Genomic DNA, 19,689 nt, shown 5'->3' on the forward strand with positions numbered 1-19,689 from the left:
TGTTATCTCCCCATCACCCGAGACTGTTTTGTGGATGATGTCAGTGCTCTGCATGTTTAATACCAAATCAACAAGATTTGTTATCATAAATTAAGCACGTGGGGGAAATGGCATCATTTTGGGCACAAGGGCAGGATGGGCACAGGGGTAAAGTGGGTAGGAGGGCAGATTGGGCTTGGGGCAGGATTGGGGTGGGGGGGGGGTTAGAAGAAGAATGAACAAAACTACAAGCCTAGCTATGTAACCAAGCCTGATTCACTCTTTGATGTTCTGGTAGTAATGTTCCTTGAATAATAATAATAATAATGATGATGATGATGATGATGATGATGTTATCCTTGTCCTCATCCTTATTATTATCCAAATTTCCCCTTTTTTAAACGAGTAAACACACAATTTCTCAGACAGTCACAAAGCCATCACTACCAAAGTGTGTCTCGAGTGTAATCTGGTAATCCGGTTTTCATATTTCAGCGGAACCCTGTGAGGACGAGGCTGGGCTTCAGCAGACCTGGTTTAATCTGGTGCTGGAGAAGAACAGACTCGCCAGATATGAATCTGAGCTCATGATCTTGTAAGTGGACATGCTCTGTGTTAGAGGCCTGCATCCGTTGGACCTCAGCAGCAGAGTGAAATCACATGCCTGTCACATGATTAGATGAGGCACTTAAATGTGAATAAGATGCCTTATGATGGCAGTGTCTGTGTATGTGGATTAATTTATATTCTCGATTAACTGCTGATAGAGACTGTTAGTATATATTGAAAAGATGTATATGTTAACGTAAATAAAAAAAGTGAGGTCTAACTCAGTAAGAGGTCTAACACAGGCCTGTCTGTGTAATGCTGTGCTTGGCCTGTTTGTGTAATGCAGTGCTCAGGAACTGGAGCTGGAGGACAGGCAAAGTCAGCTACAGCAGGACCTCAGACACAGGATGGCCATCGAGGGTGAGGGTGCACGCGTGCGCACACACACACACACACACACACACACACACACACACACACACACACACACACTCGCTTGCTCTACCCCCCTCCTTCCCTCCTTATTCTGCTTCTGTCTCTCTGTCCATCTGTCTATCTCTGTTTCTGTCTGGCTTCTTCATAGATTCATGCTGTTGGTGTGTAAGAACCTTCAGTCTTTTTGATATTGCATTAATTCTATTTTATATTATTTAAATAAGCCATTCTTTTTGTATCTAAATTATAATCTTAATATCATGGTCAGAATTTGTACTTTGGACTGAAAAGCTGCTGTGTTGGAGATGGGTTTTTATTTCAGAAAAAGGAAAACATGTTTGTTGCATGTGTTGTTCCACAGTCATTCAAACAGCCCATTAACATACCTAAATGAATACAAGTGTTACAATTCTTACAATTCTTTTCTCAGCACTGTATGGAAAATAGGCTTAAAATAAGGTTTATCTGAGCTCACCAGAATGCCGTCCTACAGACGTGTCGCTTGGTTAATACTAAACACGTGTTGCTGCTTTTGCATGTAAGCAGCAGCTGAGCAAGGTGACAGAATCTTCATTTGCAAGTCAATGGTTGGTCCACTGCCTCTAGGAAATGAGTTTATTTTTGTTCAGAACATGAGGATATGGGTGAGGACATTCACTCTATTGCAATACTGTAATATCATTAGTGTCGAACTGGACACTGTGTAACACTGATTTAATTATGCTGAATAGATGTGCTCAGACGTATTTACAGAACAAACGTATACAACATTAATTTGTTTCTGTGTTGCTTTTCACATCCATTTTGCAAAAACAACCATTTGTAACCATTTGTTTTAATTGCAAATGGTAAAGAAACACCTGCTTAAGTGCCATTTATAGTTGTTTCCAATTCCATTGACATGGATGGGAATCCTACATTACAAAACATGATCAGAGGCACCACAGCCATGGTGCAGCATTTACGGGAACATGTAAAGGTCCTCAAAGCTCTCGGGTATGTCCTGCTCTATGGTGAGACACCCAGGCACCCAGAAGCCTGCAGAACTCTTAATGCTCCTTCTTACCAGTAGATCATATATGGCACATGGCAGCTCCATGATTGTTCTAAAGGGAAATTTGTAGAGTGCATTCAGCCAATCACGCATCGGCTTTCAGTTTTCCAACAAACCCTATTACACCGACGCACTGGGCTGGTGGGACACGCCTATGTGCCGTCGTTGTGCAGACTTTAGAATTCTGAGCATTTTTATGTTCATGACCCAGCATTGAAATGTTCATGTTTTTGGTGAAAGTTGGTTTGGGGTATTAGGGGCCACCGTCAGCATGCATTTGCAGATGTATGTGTAAAACTAGTGCTATTAGAATGGTGTGTGACATGGTCCACGCTTTGCATGGTGTGCCTCTTAATCTAGACTGCGAGAAGAGTGCAGGAGAGCTGGTGGAGGAGCAGGCCCTGCTGGTGGAGGTGATGAAGGTGGTGGAAGAGAGGGATCAGCTGGTGGGTCTCCTGGAGGAGCAGCGACTGCAGGAGCGAGCCGAGGACCGCGACCTGGAGAGCCTCATCCTCTCCAAGGGTTACCAGTTTCACTGGGCCTGAGGGAGCAGCCTGCACTGGCACCGAATGGCTTCAAGAACCAGGGCCTGTGTTTATGAATCCATCCATAAATTAAAAAAAGATCCTGAGACATTTCATACATACAACCTAGGCATATGCTCATAATTCATTATAAGTGTGCGCTAATCCTAATCACTAAACCAAATCCTAGACCTTCACTTACCTGAACCGCAGTGTGAAGACTCGCCGTAGGACGGGTTGCGTTCACCTGCTGTACGAGCCTTCCTTTTATACTGAGTAAAGCACTGAAACAAACTCCTTCACATGCTGACTTGCAGCTAAAGAATGTCACTTGGACTTGGATGTCAATGGACTTCTTTCTGACAAACTGTTCAAACACTGAGAAACACTGCCTTCATCCTGCTGTGTCTGGTGTTTAATGAGATTATCAGTAGAAAATCCCTGACTATAAACTGTACTTGTACATGATGGCTTCTATTTATTTAAACACTTTTAAGAGAGAAGAGGGTTTAGGCCCTTATAAGCACTAACCTAAACACTATGAACACTTTAACACTTCTTGTTTTTTTGACTTCCACATGGGTGCAATAATACAGTATGTAATGCTCTGAATGTTCTAGGCTGAATGGTTTGTGTGTGTGGTGTTCTGTCCCCTGAATGTATAACGTAATGATTGTACATGTTCAGTGTTTGCTCAGTTGTAACATCGACATTGTTCTGTTATTGACCAAAGTTCATACGTTTCACAGGTCTCATCATCTAGGCTACTGACTTTTTTTTTTTTTTAGGATTCATCATTACAATTTTGTCACTACAAAAAAATCTGTTTATGCACCACTGAAGCAATGTTATGAACTGTGTACTCAAATTACGATAAGATACAGCCAAATGTTGCATAGTTTGATTAAATAAAGAACCATTGCTTAAGAATGAGTTTTAGCTGTATATTTTGTTTGTTGCTTTAAGAAGAGGTTTAAATATGGACACACTTTTCATGGACAAAATGTTGACATTACCATGTAAACCATCTGAAGCTGTCGATGCTCTGCTGGGTGACTTTAACTCTGAGTATGCCCCCACCCCAACCTGAAATGGCACCATCTGAATGACAATGAGTTTGCATGTTTTTTTAATGCTAAAATCCATTGTCAGATGGGCTACTGGTACGTCCACCGTCAGCAGTGTCCATCACCTCCCAGTGTAGAAATCACATGGTTAATATTTTACAGTTCAGTGCTATTATGAAATGTTAACTCAAATGGCACTTCGAATCTTACCTACAGTCTCAACTCTGCCAACCAACTTTGTAAAACATGTTTTTAATTATGGAAACATATCTTTAAACATATCTTATTGTTTACTTGGTTTTTATAAACTTTATACCTTTTTGTATAATTTTTATGTGCTTGTATTCAATTTCTAGATTTTTCAATTACATTTTTAAACTTGAATAATGTCTCTTGTCAGTTTGTTTATGCTTCCCCTGGCCAAACCTACAGTACTGTGGAATATGTCTTGCCCACATGCAGATAATTGATTTGGGTCTCCTACCCAATGACTGTGGTTCAGTGGACTCACTGTCAGTACAACCCGGTGTGCCTGAGCAGCCCACGGCCGAATTAAGGTGTCATGTCGTTTGTTTTATTTGGGTACAAAAACTAGAGCACAAAAACTATGAACACTTTCAGCCTATTTTGACTTTTGACTCTAGAGCCCTCATATCATTAGCTCTGTGTGTTCTAATGTTCTCTCATCTCAGTTTCGGAAGTCATGTCACTAAATCCGCTCTTTGTCTTCTCAAACATTAACACGATTAAGAGTTCTTGTAAAAGCAAGAACCTTAAGAAACTTGCATTTATTTATTTCTAGCAGGGTCGATTACTGCTGTAATTCTCTGCTTACCCAGTCTTCCTAAAACGACAGTCAAACAAGTTCAGCTGCCAAAGTACTCACTACAAACAAAATAATGGTACACAGTCTGTTTCCTAAACCTTTACACTTACAGCATTGGCAACAAGGTTCTCATACTCATAAACTGCTAAATGGTTTTATGGTCAGGGGCTCGTACTTGATATAATCAAGCAATATAATCCGAGCAGGACTCTTAAATCACTAAAAACTTAACAATAAATGTGTTATCCGCACGGCTCCCAGAATGGCGTGGGCCTCCCCGCAAACTTAGTTTAGTTAAGCAATACTTGTTTATTTGTGTGCATGTGTGGATTTGGTACAGTCGTGTCCTTTTGGTTCCCTAGTTTATAAATAAATGGAGAAATTTTCCTCATTCTAAATGTCCAGAAACGGAAATGTGTGTAACGGTGCAATGCGTGACTTTTTCCTGTCTTCCTTCATTTTCGATATTCCCGTGTTGTCATTGTTAGCGTTGCGGTGTGATTTTTTTTAAGTATTTCACTGTTGCAATGACGTGGTTTAGTTAGCGGGAAAATATATTCGGTGTGGTTATTTTTTGCGTCCACACTAACAAACACTGAACACGCAGAAGCAGCATTTGGCTACTTTGATTTATTTTCTCTCCATTTGATCTGATACTGAATTTCTAGCTCCCCGAATTTACACATTTTTAAATCCGAGACTGAAAACTTGTGTCCGGTTCATCTTTCATCGAGGTTTAAGATTGCCTTTAGTCTGTATCGTTTATTTTTGATTTCATAACATTTATATATGTTGTATGTGTAACTTTTATGTATTTAGACTCAACTTTTTATACATTTGGAATTACAATTAGTTTTATTTAAATAATGAGTAAAACGCCACCAATTGTCGTGTGTGAAATATGCCCACATAAACCTGCCTTGCATGTCATTTATATTCAGATCGCGCCGTCAATTTGTGGCTTCTGTTAATCGCAAAGGCAGCAACATGGAGACGTGCGGTTCGGTTGGTTTATTAGATCTTGAGATGCGCAAGGCTGCACTCCAGCAGCAGTGACCGGTCTCTGCGGAGATATCGCCGTGTTGGGAATGAAGGCGAAGCCACCGGGTAACGCACGGGAAATTCGTATCTAGGGGCGGGGCTAATCTCTCGAATTCCGTTTCCGTTTCAGTGTTTTTTTTTTTCTATTTTATCTCTCGATCGGTCAGCGAGAAAAAAGAAATATATATTTTGCCAAATTGTCCGCTTGCCTTGTTGTAAAGACATATTCGTGATGGCGTCTTCTCCGCAGAAATCCCCGTCCTCTCCCAAGTCGCCTACTCCGATGTCGCCGTCCTCAAGGAAAAAAGACGACTCGTTCCTCGGGAAACTTGGTGGAACTTTGGTGAGAAGGAAAAGGGCGAAAGAAGGTATAAGCAAACGTGACCAGTCTGACATAACAGCTACATTAGTGTAGCCAAAACCTCAGGCGCTACTGGACCTTAGCGCTTTTTTTTCGCGCTGGGCGTCCACAGCACACCTCTCACGAGTGCGTTTCCTTTCCTACGCTTTCGGGACATCTTGGGGCAAAGACGAAATTAACGTGTAAAGATCATTTTTGTCTAAATGCCATTTCTGCAATGACGTTATGGGGCACCCCGAAAACCAACAGTTATGTTTAACACACCGCTAATAATAAATATTAACGTTTGATTGGCATTGGATAGCAGAACTGACAGTTTTGTGAAATGTCTCTTTGTCGCTGACAACAGTTGCGCTGTTGAATCACTCTGTAAAGATCTCCTGCAGGCATCCTTAGTCGGTACTGAGAAATACGCCGCCACTCCCAGGTCGCCTCCAGTAGTCCCTCGGGCGCTCGGCTCTCACTTGCATGTCCCGGGGCAGTACAGACAGCGAGTTTAGACCATTTCGGTGACATCGCGTGTTTGTTTGTTTGTTTGTTTGTTTGTTTAAATAGTCCCTTTAAAGTTCTTGGCCGTGATAAAGTCTTCTACATGCTCGCTCGAGGGAGTTGCGGGACACGTCGTAACCATATATGGTATGTTGGCTGCGCGTGCCTGGAGAGGTGCAGGCGTGAACGCGCGGGAGCGCAAAGCACACGACACGCGATCCTTGTAGCGCTCGTGAAATATTGGTGGATTTTACGCAACCACACGCTCTGGAGCGAAAGCTCTAAAATACAGAATAAAAGAAAATGAGGGAATACGTACATGGAGAAATATCACCAATATCTGCATGTAAGAATAAACGTTCGCACTTCTGATTGCCTTGTCTTAGTAATTGCCACAGTCTCTTAAACCCCGTGCGCGTGAAAGGAATGGTGATGAGAGGGTGTGTTGCGCCTCAGTCTTCATTTGCTAGCGTCCACCAGGGACTGTAAATCTAATGAACAGCCTGACACGAGTTAGTTTTATGAGCAAGACCCAGATCAGGGGTGGGGGTGTGCGTGTTTTTGGTGACAGAGAGATGGAGTGTTTCTGAAGGACAGTGAGTAGACGGAGAGTGTGTGTGTGTGTGTGTGTCTCTGAAGGACAGTGAGTAGACGGAGAGTGTGTGTGTGTGTGTGTGTGTGTGTGTGTCTGAAGGACAGTGAGTTGGGGGTGAGTGAGTGGAGAGGGTGGAATGGGATGTGGGCTGTTCTGTCCAGGTAGGACCTGTTTTGACCACATCATTCACTTCGATTCCACTCTGCTGTGCACAACTGTATCATCCAAAAAAAGCTTAGTTCACTAGCTCCAGGATGCACCGCTGCAAACAACCATCCATACGGGTATTAAAACCCCATTGTACATCGTCCTTCATCCCGACATTGCTTTATTCTTCGCGTGTCCTCATCATCCAACGAGAAGTTGAGTACGTTCGTGTCCGCCACTTTCCAGCGCTCTGAGATCCGGCTGCCGTGGTAAGCCGGCGCACACCAGTGAGCTGCGCGGGCTTCTGTCGAGCCGCCAGATTGTTTTGCACCTTCTTCTCCTGGTGCGGCATCGTAGGAGCAGCTGTGGGGGAGAGACGGGAGACTCGAGAGGGTGTTGATTGCTAGAACGTCGTCCTCGGCAGGCGGTGCTTCTCCATCCCGCACAGGATATCCTCTCAGACGAAGGCATCGCTGGATATAGCAGTAGTGCATGCTGGGTAGTGGCAGGGGTGAAACACTCGCAGCTTTCACTCGCATTATTGATGATCTGGCGTGGCGTGGGGGAGGGGAGGGGAGGGGAGGCACTGCTGTGAAATTATTATTGCTGGATTGTTTAACTAACTGCAACTTTTTATGTGTTGAGTTTGAGTGGTCTGAATGATGGCTGCCGTTTTAATGTGATGTGCACAGGCTCTAGACAGAGTTGTGTGCTTTTGTTTTTCTTCTTCATAGAGAGCATTCTTTGTCTTGTGGGCTTTTGGGGAGGGGTGGGGGGGGCATCTAGGTAAGAACCTTATCTATGAGCGCAACGCCAACTTTTTATGAAGGTAATGGTTAAAATGTTGTATTAATAGTATCTTTCTGCTTCTTTGGGCCATGTCCTGCGCCGTGTCTCGTCTGGTGTCCCGCAGTGTCAGAGCTGCAGGAGGAGGGCATGAATGCCATAAACCTGCCTCTGAGCCCTACTCCATACGAGCTCCATCCAGAAGACACCATGCTGGGTACAGCAGCCTCACACACACCCTCCCTCTACCACTGTCCATCCCAGCCCCGTGCTTTAGATCCCACGTGTTTTCCTGGGTCGGACATTCCCGCTCCAGCACACCGGGTTCAGCCCAGCGGGTGATGACGGAGCCCTCCGTGATCTGGGTCTGGCGTGCCGGAGGAGGGACTGCCCGAGCTCCCCCAGGGCTGCGGGCGACGGCCCTTGTTTTACCGCGCCGTCCGACATCACCGTCTTCCTTCTCCAACAGAGGAAAACGAGGTGCGCACCATGGTGGACCCCAACTCGAAGAACGATCGCAAGCTTCAGGAGCTTATCAAGGTCGGGAGGAGAAACCACGCCACGTGGACCGATGCTCACGGAGTGGCGGAACGTGGGTTGATGTTTGCTGTCTCAACCAGGTGCTGATTGACTGGGTCAACGACGTGCTGGTGGGTGAGAGGATCATCGTGAAGGACCTGGCAGAGGATCTGTACGATGGCCAGGTCCTGCAGAAGCTCTTTGGTGAGAGTTGGCTTCTCATTTGCTTCCTATTCAACAGCTCCTCCCATAGCCAGGCCCTGGCCATTGGTTAATTTTCATCTGTTTGTAAATTTAAAGAGCTCAACTATGACAGACCTCATGTAGTCCCACAACAACTCAAATATGACTGACGTAACACAATTCCAAACTCCATCATTCATGTTCTTCTTAAATTTCCCCTGCGTCATTTTCCTCGTACTGTGCCGCATGTCCTTTTTGTCTTATTGTTCTCTTGTCCTGTCACCCGTTCCCTATTGCTGTCTTTTGTTGATCTATTGTCCTTTTTGCCCCGTGTCCTCTTTTTTTTTGGTCCTGCTTGTCCTTCCTCAATGTACACTGCCACTCCAGAGAAGCTGGAGGGCGAGAAGTTGAACGTTGCCGAGGTGACGCAGTCTGAGATTGCTCAGAAGCAGAAGCTCCAGACTGTTCTGGAGCGCATCAACGAGGCCCTCAGGGTCTCGCCCAGGAATGCCAAGTGGAACGTCGACTGTAAGCCTCTCCAAACTTCAGCCCGCCCTTGACAGAGAAAGCGAGGAAGAGACAGAGGGAGGGAGGGAGGGAGGGAAGATTTGTTTTCTGACCTTCGTTACGCAAACATTCCTTACATGTTTTTGCAAGATGGCAGCTGTGAACAAAACTGCCGCAAGGTTGCAGAAAGTCTGAAAGCTTTGTCTTGTGTTTTAGCATTGCCTATTAACGCCTAGAGAAGCAGATAAAGGTTTAGCACTGCCTATTAAAGCCTAGAGAATTGGGTAAAGGTTTAGCACTGCGTTTTAAAGCCTAGAGAAGCAGGTAAAGTTGATGTAGCCATCTGCTCTGTTGGGATTTAGCACTTTCAGTTAGCTGAAGCAAAGTGAAAGTCTGTGGTATACATTTTTAGGAGTCAGAGCAGTTTAACAACTCTATTGATTTTGTATTATATGGAGGCGTATCAATAATCCCAGCGCATCAGTAATCCCAGGCACCTTAATGTAGTGCATGTACAGAGGCTTCTGAGTGCCAGTGTTTCCCTGTTTAATTATGCCTCATTAGTATTACCTTCTGAAAGGAGCCTATTCTAAAACAGTTGGATGGGCCGCAGTAACAAAACCACACACTTCCTATTTGCCACTAATTAATGACTTTATGTTGGCAGCTGGTGTGTGCAGCATATGCCTGGAAGCTTCTAACTGTGCTAAAGAAAATCATGCCAGGACTTAGCACTCGGGTGTTGTAAAAGACCGTAGCTGTAGTGTAGCACGCTTAATTGTTTTGTCTAAGATCAAAAAGAATTCAGGTATAGCAGGAATTCTCCAGTTCAGCATTTTCCACTCTGAGCTATGAGGGGAAATAAATCGCTTTGTCAATATTTGTAAGCCTTTCATTAAATTGTCCAACACATGTAATCAGTCAGTCTGTCCAACATCTAATCAGTCTCTTAACTCTAGATGTCTTTCTGTGGTACTGTGCTAGCGGTCCATGCTAAGAGCGTAGTGGCCACCCTTCACCTGTTGGTGGCACTTTCTCAGCACTTCCGAGCTCCGTTGCGCCTGCCTGAGCACGTGTCCATTCAGGTGGTGGTGGTTCAGGTACGTGCATCTGCAGTCACCATGGGGACATGCGGGGCATTTCCCTTTTTGAAGGAAAAAGCACCAGTGTTAATTTTTTATTTTCATGTTGATGATCAGTGTGTCAGTGTGGCTGTTTTCCTAAAATTACTTGTCAGAGAGCTAAAAGAGAGGTGATTTATCGGCGCTTACAATGTCTTATTGGTTAGCACACCACAACCTCAAACACTGCTTAACATTTTGTGTTCTTTGTTTGTGTCCGTGTGTGTGCACGTGTGCGTGTGTGTGCGTGTGTGTGCGTGTGTGTGCGCGTGTGTGCACGTGTGCGCGTGTGTGTGCGCGCGCGTGTGTGCGCACGTGTGTGTCAGTGTGTGTGTGTGTGTGTGTGCGTGCGTGTGAGACGGAGCATTTATGAGGTGGCACTTTGTGCTCTGGTCATAAACTGCATTAACGTCATTTTCCATGTCCTGCCAGAAACGTGAGGGACTGCTGCAGACACGGCAGATCCAGGAGGAGATCACCGGGAATACCGAGTCAGTCTCCCTCTCGTGTGTTCCGTTGTGTGTGTTTGTGGAATGGCACTGGTCTTTGTTTCTGTAGACTAAGTGCTATCTGCAGCCCTCATGCTGCATTGTGGGGCAACGTATCAATAATCACTCTAATCAATACTATGGATAAAACCTAAAGGATGTCCGTTGGGTTAAGTCTTTGTTCTTTTTCTCCCCATACACACTTTCTCATGTCACACCATTAATTGTATAACAATAGTCACCATGGCTGTGGTTTTTATAGTTTGGCAAACAAAAGATTATAAGTTTTCATTGTGAATAAATTCAAATGTAGCCGGATGAATGTTGAGCAGTCCCCTCAGCCATGGGAGTGCGCTGGGGTCTCAAACCTGCCGGACGTCCCCGTCCCTCTGAGACGTCTGACGAGCTGCAGTGCTTCTTTGAAACCGGCTTGGCCTGTGCAGTGGCGTGTGTGGCGAAGAGAACATTCGGTTCCCCGATTTGTCGACTGTAGCCAGAGGACTTTGATTGTGTAGTGAAATAAAATGATCAAATTGACACTTTTTGTCCTAATCATGGAAATAGCTGATGGTCTTGGGATCTCGAAGTTCCCAAAGCAGCTGGGGAGTGCGTGCGTGCATACGTACGCGTGTATGTGTGTGTGTCTCCAGCCAGCTGGCTGAAGTGATCTACCTTTCACTCTCTATGTCTAATGACCACGTGTTTGGAGTGAGCTGATTCCTTTCTTGTGCTTCGTCCGCAGGGCTTTGTCTGGCAGGCATGGTGAGTGTTGGGAAGACTTACTAATTACATTCTAGAAGTGTCTAATGATTTCCAGCTAGTAGTGTTTTATTTAGTTTCTTGTTTTCAAAAATGGTGATTTCTCTTGGTAGAGCGTGATGCGTTTGACACGTTATTCGACCATGCGCCTGACAAGCTGAGTGTTGTGAAGAAGGTAAGCCATGCACACCACGTTTTCTCCTGGTCCGTGACCTGAAAACTGATATCAGTGATATGACAAAAAGAATCTAAGAGCAGAGGTGAATGTTTTTGTCTCTGCACAGACTCTCATCACCTTTGTCAACAAGCACTTGAACAAGCTGAACCTGGAGGTGGCCGAACTGGACACCCAGGTATGGACTCGTGCTAGGGACGTGTGATCCTGAACCCTAAGAGAGTCCTTCTATAGAGACGTTTGTAGAACACACAAACTAGACATCTGTTGTACAACTAAATATTCAAGAAGTGTCACGCTGTGGTTTCCACAGGGCCAGCGGTGTTTTGGCCAGCAATTAACGTGTGTTTTTTTTTAATTTTTTTTTTTTTTTTTTTTTCCATCCTTATTGCCTAGCCCGAGACATTATGCTAATCAACTCCAGATCATCACCAGTGTGGTGAGGCTGCGTGTAGGTCAGCAGCACGTGGCGTTAGCCACCCCTGCTGGAGTAGGGGAATAGCTAGATAGCACTGATCACTTTCCAAGCGTTGTGTACAAAAAACTTAACACAAAGCTTACATAATGAAGCATAACGTTGTATTACATAAAGAATACTGCAAACCAAAAAAAAAGTAATAAACTAAAACAAGTAGGCGTTCTGTCCGATTTAAAAACACCATTACTAATGTTCTGTGCACTCTTGGTGCTGTAACAGCTGTGTGTGTAGTTTGCAGATGGAGTGTACCTGGTACTACTGATGGGACTTCTGGAGGGCTATTTCATCACCCTGTACAATTTCTTTCTCACACCTGAAAACTTCGAACAAAAGGTACGAATTTGCAGTCGACTACACGCAGCCGGTGATGAACGCACCGGCCTGGTCTTCGTGTGGAGTGCGCGGGCAGCTTGGTGCTGGCCTCATGTCCACGCCTAGCCAGGGTTGCACAGACTGCTCTGGATCAGAGGTCTAAGGAACGAACTGCCCTGCACACCCAGGTGAAGAAGGAAATGCAAGCTGGCCAGTCTAGAGCCGGTTGCGCATGAGCGCTGTGTGAATGGGCTGGTGCTGATTGTGTATCCTGAAGCGTTCTGATACGAAGTGCTGAGGATCTCTGAGGGGCGATGGCGCTGTCAGCGAGCCCAGCAGAAGGACCGCCTGCCTGGGTGAACTCCAGTGCGCCCGGCCAAATGGGCACGTAGCAGCCGGGTACAGCTGGACTCAGCCACTGCCCAGGAAATGGAAAAGTGACATGGAGATTAGCATTCAGCTGCAGAGTGAGGGGTCAGGAAAAGAGAACGCAAATCAGAGTGCGTGTGTGTGTAGCATATACAATGCACACATACAAACACACACATACACACATGCACACACACCATCCTGAATATACACTCCCCACCCTGCTTATACATTACAATGCTCTGTCCACTTTATTAGGTACACCTGGCTTATGGGTGTATTTTCTAAGTGAGTTAGTACAGACTGTCGGCCCTAGAGAACAGCTTACGCAAACTGTTCATGGCAATGACAGTCTGCCTGTATACTTGTGATGTACCACCAAGGTATTTTGTCTCTTAAAGTTGTTTTTAATGTCTTTTAACATTATAAACAAACAGTAATGATTAAAAGATGTCTTCAGGTGTGTTAAGCTGTTGGCTACCATTTATACCTAATGGCTCTTGTGAGGAGACTTTGTCTCGTCTCATCTCTCTCGTGAGGAGGCTTTGTCGTGTGTGTGTGTGTGTGTGTGTGTGTGTGTGTGTGTGTGTGTGTGTGTCTCTCTGTCTCTGTCTCTTTCTCTAGTGAGGAGGCTTTGTCTTGTGTCTGTCTCTCCTGCAGGTGCATAATGTGTCTTACGCATTTGAGCTGATGCAGGACGGTGGCCTGGAGAGACCGAAGCCCCGGCCTGAAGGTGAACACAGCCACAGCTCTGGGATTCAGATCATTTACATATGTCTTCTCTTCCGTGTGTGGGTGTGTCACTCATTGACACAGCATAAAGTAAACGTGTGTTAAAGAATATCAGTATCCCTTCAGAATTCCAAACCTTCATAATTTAAGTCATGGTTTTCTCCTTTCAGATATCGTGAATTGTGACCTGAAATCGACACTCCGCGTTTTGTACAACCTCTTCACCAAATATAGGCATGTGGAGTGAAGACGTCTTGTGGGACGGACACACTTGGAGACCACTGACCACTTTCCCAAACCTTTGCCTTCGTGACCACTGTGGGGCCAAAAAGCAGAGTGCTGGGGGGGGTTTGTGTTGGTTGATTGTTTCAGAAAACCACTTTACTGTGCTGTGCCTGTGTAGGTGTTTGCATGCATGTGTGTGAGTGTTTGTTTGTGTGCTTAGGGCTATCTGATAGCTATGAGAACACAGTCCACATAAAAGCTTGATTTGTTAGAACGTGTGGATGTAGCAGCAATATAGCTTTCACTATTGTCCGACTGTGGCAGGAACTGGCTTTCTTTTCCTTTTTGAAGTGACTGAACTTTAAAAAATGTTTAAACACTCTTAAGACAAAACTGTTGTTTATTACTGTATGATAAAGATGTCCCCCCCATTCCATGCTGTGCTTGTGGTTAAAATGATCGTACGTGTGGGTTTTTTTCCCTTTTTTTTTTTTTTTTTTTTCTGGAACAAAAATATTGTCCCTGATTTTTAGATTTGTGAACAACAGCACAAAAATGTAAGAAAGCTTTGTAAATATACAACACAAAGCCTGGGTGCATTCTTAATGAACGGGCTTATGACTGGATTTTTGATGGCTGATAAGTGAACAGTTAGTAATCAGATTAATATTGGAATTGGTATGAATGGGGCAGGGTTTAGACTTAAAGCTCTCGAGGTCATCCTTACAATTGGTTTACTGCATACAGCTTACAGATTTCAAATGATACAAATAAACAGACCAATTTAAACACTAGCAATAACCCTGTTTTCATTTCAACCTTGTTTGCTCACCTTAGTCCTATTATAAGAGTTGGGGGCAGGTAGAGGGATTCTTGTCCAAGTGCAAATATTGCACCTTGTAGAAATCACTTCCTCATCTGTTCTCTGCCCCACAGCTTGTGCTACAAGGCTTCAGTAAACTGGGAGTTCCCTTCAGCCTCCGTCCTTCCACTGTTTTCCAGTTTGATTTTCCTTCTACAGAGCTGGTGCAGTTGTTTGTTTGTTAGTTAGTTTGTTTTAAGTATGGGTGTAAATGGCTACAGTACACTTCACCTGTACCTGCTACCATTGTGTATTCAAGGAAACTCAGCACTTCCCAGTCACCCTTATCCAGCTCGGCCTGTCCTGCATGGCCCCTGACTTTCAGCGGGTCTGGGTGAGGTAAGTCTTATTTAACAGGGCAATTGCTAAATAGGTGGATTCATGAAAATTACCGAATGTTATTTGGTGATTGAATTGGTGATATATTTTTTTGGTAATTTTTAAGTTGTTGTAATTGAACTGATTAAGGAATTTTTCCTTTATTCCTTATGCAAGTGTAATTATCTTTGCTCCTGTACTTCTGCCTAAAGCAGCTTTCCAAAATGTTGGAGATTTCAATTTTAAATCATGTGGCCATGTACAATTGAAGAAAATTATTAATCATTTTGTGATCTGAGCCGCCATTATATTCTGCATTATGAAATCTAACAATTATCTTTAAACACAGCATTCCGCAGTGACTGACTGGCAGTCGGTGTGTAATGAAATCCTAATAAGATGTGTTTCAGACATGAAATGTCTGCGTTTTCTGTTGAAACGCACCGTGCTTTCTCTGCAAGACAGGATGGATCTGCATTTCACTGAAAACTGTCAAAATCTGCCGGTTTGATTCAATTTGTTCTTTTCCTCAGTGCGGTGCAGATACAATTGAGTACACAATGAAACATGAAAAGAGAACAGAATCAGCCATGCTGTAACCATCTTTCTGCATGTCTTCTGAGGGATATTTGAAATATGCTGTTGCTTGTTATAACTTGCACCATTTTATATGTTCTGGCTTTCAGCAGTAGAGCTTGGATATTAAACGCCTTTTTGAAATTTAGGCACTAAAATAAAATGCTTCACTCATTGCTTTGCTTCTTTCCTTTCTATTAGGTGTTATTTGTATTTTCCCCTTACTGTCCTGTCCCAACACCACGGTCAGCCCTGTCTATACAGCCAGTGTTGTCTTCAGAGCTTGGGAGTGCAAGCCGGAGAGCTGTGGAGAGGGGGACCTTTCGCATCACCACTTCTCTGAGGAGCTCCTCAGCCTGTCAGATGGACACACAAACCTCCCACCTGCTGGGTGTGTGGGTATGTGTTTTGGTTTGGGGGCGGAATTTTAAGAGTTTGAAGGGCATGAAGGGGAATTCATCCATAACATCAAATGCAGCTTCCACAGCCTGAACTCAAGATGCTTACAAGGAAAATCTCTGCTGTATTATGGGTTGGCCAGTGCGCGCTCCAGCCGCGAAGTGCAGTCCTTTCGATTTTACAAACACAAGATACCTAAAGAATTCAGCCTTTGGCTGGCGCAGACTCACAAGTTAGGTTTTTGTTTACTTCACACTTCCTAATGGTTTCCATATTTTTGAGTCTCGCACATGAATAGAAATGATGTTTTCCTTCGCGTTTCTCGGCATAATTGCATTTTGGAAGAAAACGGGCGCATAAAGACGAGCTTTTCTCTCGCTTTCCTTTTTCTCCCGCATGCCTCTCTGCAACATGCGCAACAGTCGACAGCTCCCACAGCCTTTGTTTGCCACAGGCTGAGTTTTTAGAGGAAAGTCGTTTTGTTGCTCGCTCTTCAGAGCCAATTACACAACTGTTTAATTACGCACCTCCACCCCTACGCGACAGTAGCAGTGAAGGAGCCATCATTGATTTTTCTGGGGCTTTTCGCATCACTCTTTGCTCCCGTGGTTTATTCTGTTGTTAAATACACAAGGCAGGGTTGGTGGAGTTGATGGTGGGTATATGCAAATGTAAGTGAAGAAAACAGGCCTGTTAACACAATTAATTATAATAACCATGATTTGTATGTATTTTTTAATAATATTATTAATATTCATTTCAAAAGGGAAATTTGGGTTTAGACGTTTACATTTTTTTTATTGCATTAGTTAATGCAAATAATATTTTTAATGGAATGACATGAAATGTAAGTAAATTCAGGCACTACAGGAAACAAAAGCTTCAATATAACCTTATCAGTCAATGTTCGGCTAAAACCAATTTCTGATTCTCGGTGGCCCCATTGACAGTTACTTGAAAGCATTTTAATGTTGCGCTTGCTGTATCATCCTCTATCAGCCTTGGACCCCTCTGACCACAGGGGGGCAATCATTCATGAAAGATCCTATTTGCCCTTTTTAAAAGATACCAAAATCTCCCATTAACCGTAAATCCACTGTTGCTTGAGAAGTATTCATTACATAACATGGGAAAGTGAAGGATTATTGCACAGAGCAAACTGCGCGTGTGTGTGCGTGTGCGCGTACCCACAGCAGGATGGAGAAAACAAGATTTGTTACTCTATGCGCTGTGAAAGGCACGCATGGTATGCACGCCCTTTTGCGAGGGTTAAAGCAAGCGAGGGCTGAACAGCTGTGTTCAAACGCAGTGTTCACGATTCGTCCCTGCTCTAAGCAAAACGAGTTAGCTCGGCAGCTGATTGGCCTGTTGTGAACTCCCGGTGTAGGAACGTGTCAAAAAAAAAAAAAGTTGACACATTTGACAACATAATTCCAAATACAACTATTACATCCTACAATCACCCAAAATAAACAAACAATTATTCCTAATAAATTTCGATCAGAGCCTTAAACTCTCCTATTCCTATTCTATCACATCTGATACACTATTAATTAAATCTCTTTGAGAGTTTGGTGTTCAACACAGCCTCTTCATCTGTGTCCTATGTCCTTTTGGTGTTAGGAGTTCCATATTCCCGTCCCTGACAGTTATTCTAATCTTAACCATAAAGCAATCATAGCAATTATATGTATTCAGTTATACCATTGACGTTAAGGTTAATGCCTTTTGTATTGAGGATGAGGGGAAAACACAAACAAACAAACAAAATCTGGGTCGGGTTTTGTTTCCACATGTCCTGTGATAGCAGTACAAGAAAAACGTGACGTTAGATTGTGGTTTCGCAGTTTTTTGACTAATTTCTTTGACCATGAACGCGAGTCATCTTCGTGAGGTCATCCCGCACTGTAAGCCCCGCCCACCGGCCAGGAGTTTTAGGATGACTACATCGAAGCTCCGCCCCCACGCGAACTCCAGCTCCGCGTTCATCTCATTCTTGCTCTCATTCCGCGCATACTTCGCATCGTTGTAGATACGCGGATTGTTTGCCTTTTTCAAACCAGACTGTCTGAGGGTAAAAAAAAACAAACAAACAAACAATAGTCACCGGCTTTAGCTGCATTTCTATTCACTAAGCTTGAGTAAACAGGTCAAAAGCACATACATTAATTTATGGTGTTTGAGGTAAGTAGCCTACCGCAAGTTGTCAATGTCCAGAAGTTTTGGTTGTTGTGATGTTCTCAGGTTGTTCACGTGATGGGAGACAAACGTAAATTTCACGGTTTTGTTCAGATTTCCACTAATCCCGTCAAGCGGATCTCTCTAACCCGTGTGCTGTCGTACGATGACAGATTAACGGCCAACGGACGTTCTCTGGACCGTGTTTGCTCGCGCGGGGTTCCTCGCACCAGCTAGCTCTCGAGGCGCGTCTTTCACAAATAAACTTAGCCCGGTTGGCTAGCCGGCTAGCTGGCTAACTACGCTTCTCCACCCGTCTTTGTAGATTTGTTGTACAAAACGAGCACAAGCTTTGACCAGCGACACCGGTTTTGTTCAACTTTTGAATCGGCAAGTTTGACCAAGTGCTTATGTGTCCCCTGTCCCTACTAGTCGCCTCAACGGTGGACACAACATCACTTTGGGAGTCCGTCGTAACGTTTTCCTCTCGCCGGGGACGTGCCACACTGGATAGCCGGTTAGCGAACTTACATCCTCGACGAAAGCTACGGAGTGATTTCTTTCTTGTAAGTTCTGGGTTTTTTTGTCTTTATAACTGCCCGTGCTTTTGAATTTAATCTACGCTTTTTAAAAAAAATCGATGGTTACTCAGACGTTTACTGCTTGTGTCCGTCCTGGTCGACGTTATGTAACGCTAGCGATGATTTAACGTTAACTCGGTTGAAGGGAATCAACTTTTGCGGCCGTTAGCCAGCTATGTGCAAAGCTTTGCGCCCCTCGCTCTAGTAGATGGGTTAGCTAATGGTTTGGACTCGCTTGTATACTGTCGCTACCCTGCTTTAAGCTTTCTTTTCTTGTATGAAAGGTTTGAGCTTCTTGGGCGAGTGGAAAGTCCAGGGTTTGTTCACCGGCCCTTGTTAATAATTAATTTCAGTGTTGTTATGAAAGCTCCGTCAGCCTTAACGCTTGCGGCATGTGTATATCCCAGGGATGTCTTATTCTGAAATTCTCTTTAGGCGCTAACACTCATGAATTTTTAGACCTTAACTTTTAACCACTTAGCTAACTATAATATATTGTGTAATGTCATACCGTAAGTGAACGACTATAATTCATAAAATATATTATGGTAGATCCATTACTGCCTGTGATGATTGCCATAAAAGCGTTTTCTCCCATTTGTCTGTATTACTAATATGACATGCTGTTAAAAGTAGTTATCGTGTACGGCTTTTTCCATGTCAGAGTTATAACGGGACAGTCTTGTCATTTATTGTTTATTACTGGTTGGTTCTAAACAAAATTACTCTGCTGTTCCTCTGACGTCTGTCATTGTTCGTTTCATGTAGATAAGACAAAAGAAAGATGTTATCAAAACTGCAGCGCTATATTAAGTTACATTTCAAGTTGTAAGTGCCTTTAATAGAAGGTTGAAAAAAGGTTCACGAACTAAGTGTAATTGTAAATAGCTGCTACCTTTTTTAGTAATATATATTTATTGTCAGTTGCAATTGGGGTGCAAAGTCACTTTAGTATTATTTTCAATATTTCATTATTTTGTTCATAATTGTCATAAAATTATTGGAGATGCCACTCTTTGGTGGCTCACACCACTTGGTTGTAAATTTTTTAATA

The 19,689-nt window shown here is 43.8% G+C and overlaps 3 protein-coding genes and 1 long non-coding RNA gene across 13 annotated transcripts in view; 3 read left to right on the plus strand and 1 right to left on the minus strand.

Moving 5' to 3' along the window:
• mical2b (microtubule associated monooxygenase, calponin and LIM domain containing 2b) overlaps nt 1–4,061 on the plus strand; it is a 56,354-nt gene extending 52,293 nt beyond the window's left edge. For 4 of the 8 annotated variants that reach the window (XM_035532085.1, XM_035532086.1, XM_035532087.1 and 1 more), the window contains 3 exons: nt 475–574; nt 875–948; nt 2,378–4,061. In XM_035532085.1, the coding sequence (XP_035387978.1) occupies nt 475–574; nt 875–948; nt 2,378–2,562 (359 nt within the window). In that variant the 3' untranslated portion in view covers nt 2,563–4,061. The remainder of the gene's footprint in view (nt 1–474; nt 575–874; nt 949–2,377) is intronic. The other 4 variants (XM_035532091.1, XM_035532093.1, XM_035532089.1 and 1 more) reach the window with 2 other exon arrangements.
• Nucleotides 4,062–5,472: 1,411 nt separating this feature from the next.
• On the plus strand, nt 5,473–14,515 carry parvaa (parvin, alpha a). 2 transcript variants are annotated; one of them, XM_035532179.1, is made up of 13 exons: nt 5,473–5,843; nt 7,981–8,070; nt 8,323–8,393; nt 8,474–8,576; nt 8,943–9,083; nt 10,047–10,162; nt 10,616–10,674; nt 11,414–11,433; nt 11,544–11,605; nt 11,715–11,783; nt 12,315–12,416; nt 13,425–13,559; nt 13,667–13,759. In XM_035532179.1, exons 1-13 carry the CDS (start codon nt 5,708–5,710, stop codon nt 13,673–13,675), a joined length of 1,113 nt encoding a protein of 370 aa, XP_035388072.1. In that variant the 5' UTR covers nt 5,473–5,707; the 3' UTR covers nt 13,676–13,759. The 2 variants fall into 2 exon arrangements, with proteins under 2 accessions (XP_035388072.1, XP_026874053.1); XM_027018252.2 differs by having other exon boundaries at nt 5,493–5,843; nt 13,425–13,497; nt 13,667–14,515.
• Nucleotides 14,516–16,653: 2,138 nt separating this feature from the next.
• On the minus strand, nt 16,654–18,162 carry LOC113582483. Its single transcript, XR_003411168.2, has 2 exons — nt 18,074–18,162; nt 16,654–17,944 (listed from the first exon to the last, which is right to left on the minus strand). It is a non-coding gene; the product is annotated as an uncharacterized LOC113582483 (long non-coding RNA).
• tead1a (TEA domain family member 1a) overlaps nt 17,939–19,689 on the plus strand; it is a 40,559-nt gene continuing 38,808 nt past the window's right edge. Inside the window, exon 1 of one of the 2 annotated variants that reach the window (XM_035532224.1) lies at nt 17,939–18,060. The gene's annotated coding sequence lies outside the window, so the exon portion shown is untranslated. Of the gene's footprint in view, nt 18,061–18,530; nt 18,621–19,689 lie in introns of those variants that run through there. The other variant, XM_035532223.1, reaches the window with a different exon arrangement.

Source organism: Electrophorus electricus, chromosome 12, assembly GCF_013358815.1.
Source record: "Electrophorus electricus isolate fEleEle1 chromosome 12, fEleEle1.pri, whole genome shotgun sequence".
Lineage (NCBI taxonomy): Eukaryota > Metazoa > Chordata > Actinopteri > Gymnotiformes > Gymnotidae > Electrophorus > Electrophorus electricus.